The sequence below is a fragment of the Lutjanus erythropterus genome, chromosome 9, assembly GCF_056507025.1.
Source record: "Lutjanus erythropterus isolate fLutEry1 chromosome 9, fLutEry1.hap2, whole genome shotgun sequence".
Taxonomy (NCBI): domain Eukaryota; kingdom Metazoa; phylum Chordata; class Actinopteri; order Lutjaniformes; family Lutjanidae; genus Lutjanus; species Lutjanus erythropterus.
Window position 1 is genome coordinate 30,822,342 of NC_139325.1, and position 9,963 is coordinate 30,832,304.

At 37.4% G+C, this 9,963-nt stretch overlaps 1 protein-coding gene across 4 annotated transcripts in view; it reads left to right on the plus strand.

Annotated features, from left to right (window-relative positions):
- Positions 1-9,609, plus strand: part of inpp5b (inositol polyphosphate-5-phosphatase B) — a 32,472-nt gene extending 22,863 nt beyond the window's left edge. For all 4 annotated transcript variants that reach the window (XM_084727083.1, XM_084727080.1, XM_084727081.1 and 1 more), the window contains 12 exons: positions 1,757-1,944; positions 2,152-2,263; positions 2,366-2,475; positions 3,076-3,211; positions 4,050-4,160; positions 4,421-4,586; positions 5,969-6,204; positions 6,294-6,401; positions 7,232-7,316; positions 8,367-8,494; positions 8,601-8,712; positions 9,181-9,609. In XM_084727083.1, coding sequence (XP_084583209.1) covers positions 1,757-1,944; positions 2,152-2,263; positions 2,366-2,475; positions 3,076-3,211; positions 4,050-4,160; positions 4,421-4,586; positions 5,969-6,204; positions 6,294-6,401; positions 7,232-7,316; positions 8,367-8,494; positions 8,601-8,712; positions 9,181-9,290 — 1,602 coding nt within the window. In that variant the 3' untranslated portion in view covers positions 9,291-9,609. The remainder of the gene's footprint in view (positions 1-1,756; positions 1,945-2,151; positions 2,264-2,365; positions 2,476-3,075; positions 3,212-4,049; positions 4,161-4,420; positions 4,587-5,968; positions 6,205-6,293; positions 6,402-7,231; positions 7,317-8,366; positions 8,495-8,600; positions 8,713-9,180) is intronic.
- Positions 9,610-9,963: the final 354 nt, after the last annotated feature.

Consider the following 9,963-nt stretch of genomic DNA (forward strand, 5'->3'; position numbering starts at 1 on the left):
CCTGTTAAATACTAGCAGCAAAAAGGCTAATGACTCTTAAGGAGAAAAAAAACAACCAGCAAGGAGACTGAACATGATGTTAATTCATGTCAATAGCATGTAATCCTGCTTGTCAAAACACAGGAATAAATAACTTTCAGCTTCACAAAAACAATCAAATCAATGGATGATGTATACTTACATGTGGACTCACTAAGTTAAAAACTTACTCAAGTAGTGTGCGAGATAAACTGCAGACAAGCAGGTCCCTTGATCATATACACATGCAAGTGATCACATGATCCAGTCCAAGCTGACAAGGATAACAAATCACACCAGTCTTCTGATTTACTCTCCTTTATCTTGCTTTGTTCTAGATGTAATAAAATGTGTTATTCTTGCAAAGTTTGAGGAATAAAGTGCGACATTTATCTGACTCCACTTATGGTAATGGAACTGGTTTTATCTTTGGCTTCACATTAAAGGCCTTTTATTGCCATCATATTAAAATATATTAATTATAACACAAACAGGAATTGTTGAGTTTAGTAGCTTTACACAACAACATTAGATTGTCACAGCAAAAGAACAAATCAGAAGGAAAATATTTGGGCTCCCTTTGACAATGTTCCTCCCTCGGACTTCTCTTCATTTTAGAGCTCATTCATCCATGAAGCGCTTCAACATCCAGCAGCTTCAACTTCTCTCCTCACACATTGTTACAGAATGGGTTATTCTTGTCTCGTATTTGGCTGTGCTTTCTTAGCTGTCCCTGCAGTTTAGTGCAGATGGCTGGCTGGTGACCAGTATGAGGTTGATCCATCCTTCCCTGCAAATGATCTGCACCAAGACCCAACTGAGATATTCCAAGTATCATAGTGTTTGAATAATATGGGATTACTGACAAGCAAAGCAGAGCAAGCAAGCAAAAGCAAAAATAATTATATATCATTATATCACGTTTTCTCATTACCCCTCTGTTTAGGTACCTAGCACACTAACCCTTGGCTGAATAATAGTATTTAATTTGCTGTTTTTGCACTGTTTGTTTTTGCACATATGTTTGTACTTTTTGTTATACCACATACATTTCTATTCTTTTCTATAAAAAGCTTTTTTATAATAAGAGCCAGAGCTAGTGTGAAAAGAAAATGTACTGTGCCTATTACAATTTCAAGGTCAAAAAAGTTTTTACTGTTCAAGTAGCAGATCAGACCTGCTCCTACAACCCTGCCCTCCTCCTCTGCACCCTGTGCTGCACTGTTGGCTCTGTTAAAAGCACGAGCTGTTGGTCCTAGCTTAGCGTAGACTCATGCACTGTTTTTGTAGACTCATCGCTTTTTTGTGTTGCCAGCAGGAAGTCAGAGGTGTTCTCCATGTCTAAGCACTGATATACATTTTCCAAACTCTCATTTTTTTCTGCAGTATTTTTTCCTTCCTTTTCCCAAACAAAGCCAGTTTCCTTTTTGAAATGCACAGGCATGTGTTGAGAAGAAAGGAAATTATAGGTCCTCCATTGTGTTCTTGTGTTCCTTTTTCACCGTGTTGCGTTAGATATTATATTGTACTACTTATGTGGTTGACATGCTATTACCATCTGGTAAGAGGCCCACCTACATTTAAGTGTAGTTTCTGTGGTGGAAACATACAGATGTAGGGTTTAGGTGCATGTACAGGTTTCCTGTGTGCTATACCAAAAGTGTTTAATGCAGCTTATTTACAAAACAGTGTTTTTGTGTCCTCTCTTATCTTTTCTGTCTCTCTTTTTGATTCACAGGGAAACAAGGGTGCTGTGGCAATCCGTTTTCGCTTTCACAACTCTGATATATGCGTGGTCAACTCTCACCTTGCTGCCCACATTGAAGAATATGAGAGACGTAATCAAGACTACAAGGACATTTGCAGCCGTCTCCAGTTTCGCCAGCTTGACCCTACTCAGCCTCCACTCACTATTATGAAGCACGAGTATGAACCCTGTTGAATACTGTAGAATTACAGCATACATAGTCTTTATGCCACTATATCAAGGGTAGATTAAGAAATTATCTGCCATTTTTTGTTTTAAATCCAAATATATTTTGATTTCTGTTAGGATTAGTTTTTCAACATCCAACTTTGACATTGTTCCATGTTCAAATAATCTCCATTGTTCTCTGGGTTTCCTGACTCCAGTGTGATTTTATGGATTGGGGACCTCAACTACAGAATCAGTGACCTTGATGTCGATTATGTGAAGGAGCTAATCAGCAAGAAGGACTTTGAAACGCTACACAATTATGATCAAGTAATATCAACGGTGTCCTCTTCCTCTTGCTATTTAAATAATCTTAACTCCTCATCATTTGTGATTATGGGTGATGCCTAACCAGCTGCATATCATCCTCAGCTGAAGAGGCAGATCGATGAAGAGGCTGTGTTTGTAGGCTTTGTGGAGGGAGAGATTGATTTCCAGCCTACCTACAAATATGACACCGGCTCTGACAAGTGGGATACAAGGTAACCTCATATGCGGGCCTGATGGCAAATAGCAGAATAGAACATTTTTAGTAAGGAGATATTCTTCAATGATACAAATATCTTTATAATTGAAGTAAGGATAATCACATAAATAAATTTCAACTTCAAATTCCAACAATAAAACTGCTTGTTGTTATCCTACGTATTGCACACACGGAGCAACCAGAAAACCAGTTCATTCATTCAAACAAACAAACAGCTCTCATTTACAGAGCGGTGTGTCTTTGACTTAAACATGTTCTTCATTAAAACCACTTTAGAAAGTGCTGCATTGAATCAGAAAAGCACAACAAATTTTAATTTTCACTAAAAATAAATCACTTGAGTCATCCAGTTTTCACACTGTTAATTAACATTATCAATAAACATGCCTCACAGTTAATGTGGCCTTAAATTGCAGGATCAGTGTTGTGTGATATTTTCTGCTCTTTCACCTCCTGTTAAGAGAATTTCTCTACAAAGATCATATCATTAACTTTGAAGTATGTACAAATGTGTATATTTATTTTATGCTTTTTATAGTAGACAATGTAATAATCATACTTGAGCATTAACATTTGTTCTTTCTTCTGCATTTAGTGAAAAATGTCGTGTGCCTGCGTGGTGTGACCGTATCCTGTGGAGAGGGAAAAACATCAAGCAACGGCATTATCAGAGTCACATGGATCTGAAGACCAGCGACCACAAGCCAGTCAGTTCAGTGCTTGTCACAGGGGTAAATAATTCAGTCTTTTTAAGTCTCATCTCATCTTAAATTTCTCTTATTTGGTTTCTTGTTGTTTGCAAAAGATGCAGTGATCTTACTTCTGAAATTCAGACATGCTTTGGAAAAGTAGGGGAGGGGAGAAGAGATGACAGAGATTCTTCAGATCCTTTAACAATCTAAAAAGTTTAAATATCATGTCCAGTAATCTCAATTTTAGGCCCTTAAATGTCTTAAATTTTTGATTGTATTATGAAGTTACTTTTATAAATTTGCATTACCTTCAGTCTCAATTTTAAATGTGTTTTTTGTGGAAAAAATCTTATTATCACACTATGCAGAGGAACAGTTTGCACATGTTTCATGACACAGGTGTCTAGAAAAGGAACAATAACCCAAAAGTTGCAAATGAACTCCCACACAATGTCTGACTTGCAATGATGCATTTAATTGAGATGTTTGCATACATACACAAACATTATTCTTGTACACACCTTTCTGTAGTCATGTTCAGTCTAATAGAATTTAATGAATTTACTTGGCAAGTAATTCTGGGTCTCTAGATTTTCCCTCATGTCCTTATGTTTTTTTGTCAGTATGGTTGTGAAATAGGTCTTAAATTGCGTTCATAATGTAGTAAAAGGTCTTAAATTTAACTTGTGAAGCCTGCAGAAACCCTGGATGTTAAATCAATGAGCAGTGGACTGAAATTCAACTTCATCTGCTCACTTCAACAACAGACTCTTGTTCTTTGCATATGCCATATCACATAACTTCTACGGTATTATTTCAGGGCTATATATAACGTATGTCCATGCTGCATTGTCATCTGTCTTTTCTGTTCCTACAGATCAAAAGAGTAAACACTGAAGCCTATAAGAAGACTTTTGAAGAAATTGTACGCAATATAGACAAAATGGAAAATGAGTGTATTCCATCTGTAACATTGGCCAAGCAAGAGGTAAAGTTTCCTATTACATTTAGTCATATCATGCCATAATAATTGCAGCGTAATAGGAGCTATCTCTCTGATAGATAATATACAGTATGTTGGCTTCTCATTCTGTTTCTTTGATGCATTCAGTAAGTAAACCGCCACTAATGAAGCTGTGTATTGATCTCAGGCTGGGAGCCTAATGCAGATATTTAAAGGATACATTTACATGAAACGGAGCAGAATTTTTCCATCTTGCCTCATGAATGCTTCCCTCCTCTTTTCAGTTCCACTTTCAAGATGTGAAATACATGGAGCACCAGGCGAAGACGCTGAGCCTCTTCAATGACGGGCAGGTCCCGTGTCAATTTGAGTTTATCCAGAAGCCGAATGAGACCACATACTGCAAACCCTGGCTCACAGCCAACCCTCCCAAAGGCTTTATCGCGCAGGGTGAGTAGCACATAACGTTTCACTCTGGAGTTCTGCAGATATGATTTTAATAAAGCATCATTGTCCTGCCTTCAGGTTTTAGACAATGTTAGGTACAACATGAGCTATGAGGCCAGATCTCTTTGATGTTGACTTGCAGTGGCAGCCTTTTTGTCTTACAAGATGGAATTTCATCACAGATTAGAGATGTCTGGTGCCTTACAAATCCTCAAACAGTACTACTTCAGTAAGTGCTTGTAGTGACCTGAGCACAAGATAATAGCCCTTTTTATACAGAGATCATGCAATACTGGCGCAACGAAGGCTTGTTTCTACACCACCTTTGTGTTTTTACCACTGTAAACATGCACCAAAAGAGGTGTGATGTACCATGACTGTGCTGGTCAACAGGTGATTCTGCTCCCCTGCTCTTTTCTAGCTGATAACATCATTAATTTTTAATGTAATGCTTTTCATGTGTTATTGGATAAACAGGGCGTTGTTTCTACTGCAGCAATTAAGTTAAAAGGATCGCCTTGTGTGATGGTCTGTGGGGAGGGTTTTCTCTTGTATGTGTGTCTCTGTTCAGAGACAGCTGACAAATATGTGGACACAAGTAGTAGTACACAATGTGGATCCCACAGTGAGGAAGTTTTCCCGCTGGTTAGTAAAATCATGACAAAAGCAGTGTTACTGATTACACCAAACAAGAAAAGATATGAGTGATGATGCTCATTAGAGCGCTTACTTTGATCTTTAACATTAGAAATTTAGCTGTTCCCCTCCTTCTTGGTTGTTTATTAAGTTTCAAGTTGTTAGAAATAACAATAAGTAACAATACTTGTAATGTTACCTTCTTCTCCAAACCACCTCAGTTTATCCAAGTTAGGATTAATTTTGATAGATTAGCACTAGCTAACGCCTTCATGGTAATGGATCGAACAACAGAATACTCACTTTTATGCCTGCCTGCACCCTGCAACAGTTTGGTGAAGCTGGGTCTCTGTATAGTTATCCTTACAGCAGACTTCTGTCTGTACAACCATATCCAGGTGTCAATAAATTTCCTCTGTGTTTAGCTTACAGTTTACCATGGTGAAGTTATTTGTCAGTTGAATATTCAACTCCTTTATCTCAGTGAAACTGAATAAGGTCTAGACTGAATGGCTGTCAGATTGAAAAATTGAAAAGCCAACTTGAAAACTAACTCAACTGCAGTCCACAGTGTTAGTTTCAAAGCTAACTCTTGCACTCTGTGCTGTGACGCTGCTGCTGTATGGACCAGGCACTTTCACTTTCTAATTGTAGACTAAATATTGATAACATGCATTAGGCATCAGTTCGTCAATTATGACAGTTCAGCCATGCCTTTACATTGTATGTGCGTCTCTGTCTACATCTAGGTGCTTCTGTGGACATCGAGCTCGAGGTTTTTGTAAACCGCTCAACGGCGCCTGATCTTAACTCTGGCAAGGAGCAGATCGAAGACATCCTTGTGCTCCACCTGGAGCGTGGCAAGGACTACTTCATCCCTGTGTCAGGAAACTACCTGCCCAGCTGCTATGGCACCTCCATTCATGCATTGTGTCAGATGAGGGAGCCCATCCAGGACATGCCACAGAAGACCCTCCGTAAACTGGTGAGTGCTCCCATGTGCAGAGCAGTGACGGTGTCCAAGTTCATTTTGACTGAACTGTTTCTCTTTGCTCTGTTTGTTCTCAACGTCAGGCGGACATGTCTGCAAATGAGAATGTAGCAAACACTGAAAAGCCTCTAGACATTCCTAAAGAACTCTGGATGATGGTGGATCACTTGTTCCGCAATGCAATCAAACAGGTGAGAAAATGTGCTGCTTTTTGAGCAGTTTTCTTGTTTGTAGATTCATGTCCCTAAAGGGAAGATTTGGCACTTTTCATTAGGATGTCCATTCAGTTGAGGCAATACGTTCTTCAGTTAGTGTGTGCTGTATTGACCAAGATAACTGAGTTTTTCTGCTCACTGAGCCAGCCAGCAGTGCCTACACATGCCAGGATGCATTGTGTGTGAGCTTCTGACGCCCACGCCAATGTTGCGGTCTATCACCACTCTAGTGACATTAGTGACATCACTGGATGCAAGAAGATCAATAGATTTTGCTGCAGAATTACTCAGCTTTCTTAGTCAATGTAGCACGTACTGAAGAAGTTATTACATAAAATGACTGTATTTATTATCAACACTGACTGGACATCCAAATGAAAAAATGCCAAGTTTTCACTTTAAAGTGAATTGTGTAACTCTTTGTGTCTTTCTTATAAGGACAAATAAATGAAAGTTGGAACATGCCAGAAGAATAAAGCAAAATAAAAAGTTTCATTTTTTCTTGAGGCTACACTGGTATGACTCAGTGGCTGTGCTTAGCAGCCAAGTAGCTTTGTAGAGCCTCTGTATTGATTTGGTGGAGGGAATTAATCTTAATTTTTAAAAGCCTTGATTAAGCTAATTTAAACACAGAATTCTACTTTTTATTCAAATTAAACCTAAGTCCATTGCAGCTCCACTATGCCTTAAACTAAAGCAACATTTTCTTTAGCCCAATTGAACTTGTGTATAATTTAGCTTGTTAGCTTAAAAAATGTGCATGTTAAGGAGACAAAGATTTAATGTTCATTGTCCTCTATTTGCAGGAAGACATATTTCAGCAACCTGGACTCCGGAGTGAATTTGCAGAGATAAGGGATTGCCTCGACACTGGCATGCCAGATTCTCTCCGTATCCTTCAAACTATCACCATCATATTTAGATGTAATTACAGACTCACAGTCCAGATAAAAGACATTACATAGAATGCATTACATACAAAAGGTACAATAAAAGAAAAAAGATATATATAAATGTCAAAGAGACAACTATACCACTTCCCAGCTGGAATTAGTACTGTGTAGTGTTTGATAAACCAAAATTATTACATTTTCAGGGTCATTAAGCTTGCATATAAATTAATACATGACATTTCTTATAACAGTATGCAAAATATTGACCCCTGCAGACACAAACATTTAACTTGCAATATCTATACTGCAGTGGTTTACAATAAGATCTTCACAACTCTGTACACACAATAAACTTGCGTGAGAGAATGTTTGCTTGTGTATACATCTTGCAGCATCATTTGTAAATATCATCATCATCATTTGTTCTGTAATAAATTGTCCAAAATAATCAACTGAGAAAAAAAAAATTAATCTTTATAAATATTTGAAAAATGAGTGCAGTGTAGTTTATACATAATTTGTTGTTTTGACATTGTACCCTTGTGCACCAGCTATGAAATGAAACAATGATGGAGGTCACAGAGCTGAAGGCTTTTTTTGGTCACCCACATCCATATTGGATTAACACTGAATCATCATCCCTTTAATATCCGATCAGCCCTTGTGAAATTAAAGCTGAAAGTTAGCACTTTCCCGGCACTTTTTTTTTTTTTTTAACCTCTTTACATTTCTTCTCATAGTGTGAGTACTTGCTACATTTAAAACAAGAAGTCACCTGAGATGTGTTTTAAATTTCTGATTATTAACTCTTCATTGATTCATAAACTTTCAAGAGAGAATGCACTGATGCATCTAAGAATCAGTCCCCCCCCCCCACCCCCAACCAAATACTGCACGGTGTTACTGTCTATTTTGTCTGTCTGATGGTTAACATGAATGAATCTTGGGATGTATCACTGTATTTGTTTCTTACTGTGCACCTCCAACATTTTCAAAGCATCGCCTTTGTGTTTAGGAGTTACGTCCTTGACTCTGTGTTGACCTGCAGCGGGCAGTAACCACTCAGTGGCAGAGGCCTTGCTTCTCTTCCTGGATGCCCTCCCAGAGCCTGTGGTTCCCTTCTCCTTTTACCAGCAGTGCCTAGAATGCTGCTCCAGTGCCAGTCAGTGTGAGAAAGTGAGTGACATGTACAGCCCACAGTTAATCACTGATCAAAATTAATCTATTCCAAGATGTATTCAATTCTAAAAGTTGATTAAATGTTCATTTCTTTTCTCTTCAGATGATTTCCATGCTACCTCAGTGCCATCAAAATGTGTTCAACTATTTAGCTGCCTTTCTCCGTGAGCTGTTGAAGAATTCTGCTAGCAATCGATTAGATGTCAACATCTTGGGTAAGAAAAGGAAGCAGTTTGCACTTTGGTTTCACTTCATTTGTGAATGCGTTATTATTAGCTGTTGCTTTGCGCTTTGAGTCGACATGTCGAGTTAGTGAAGAGAAACAAATATAGCAATGGAAAGTGAAAATAAATGAATTAAAAATACTTAAAAAAAAAAAAATTGTGTTCTGTTCATGACTCAAAGGCTGTTTGCACTTACTGTCTTTTCAATATTCAACAAGTAGCTTCTGTAAAACAGAATATTTGCTCACCAACTTAACTTGTGTTGAATAAAGGCAATTAAAAGAACTGTACTAATATGTAAGTATGCTAATTATTTAACATCCTTCATTCATTATATTGAATTTCTTCACATCTGTTGAAACATACAAAAAAAGAAACTGCTAAAAAAAAAAGATAATATAGAAAATGAACCCTTCGGTATACCATGCAATATGAATAATTCATTTTCTTTCTGCATAGCCACCATTTTTGCCTCCTTGCTCCTGAGATCACCGACAAAGCAGGATCTTGCAGAAAAGAGGAAGACTCAGGAGTTCTTTCAGCACTTCCTGACCCAAGGGTCCGCCTAGATGGAGGACTTGAAGCTGAACACTAAAAACTGTACAGTCCAGTATTTGAAATAAACTGTAATAATGTCTTATATTCTTAGATGGCTCTTTGTATCGATATAGAGTGTAATTATTGTAAGTGACAGGTCTTATCTGATATTAGTTTGTTTCAAAACAATGTTTGTGATCATTTGATGCACAGAGTTTATTGTATATCATGAAACATCTGTAGAGATAACAATTTTTAATGTATGAATATTTTATTTAAAAAATAATTTGTATTTTAATGTTTCTGATCTCCACAGAATATTGTTTTATATATAAAACTATTGGAAACAAAGTGTGTCACTGGTGATCCAATTTTATTATTATTCTTATTGCCAATCACAAGCAAAGAAATGAACACTAAATGAATTAGTTATCTTGTGTGTGAGAATATTCCTACCCATATTCTGCTTATTAATTCTAGTTTTCATTTTAAAAGTCGAAGAAAAATATACCTTTGGCAAGAATAACGGTTAATGTTTTAATTCAGCATTAGGATTAATATTTCATTTCCCATAATTCATCACGAATGGCTGTGAGTCTGTGACGTTGTATGGTATCCTAGGGAGGGGATAGACAGAAAGTGCTAAACATCTAAAGCAAAGGAAGGCTCAAAATTTACTAGAGGTAAATATATTTTCATGACATT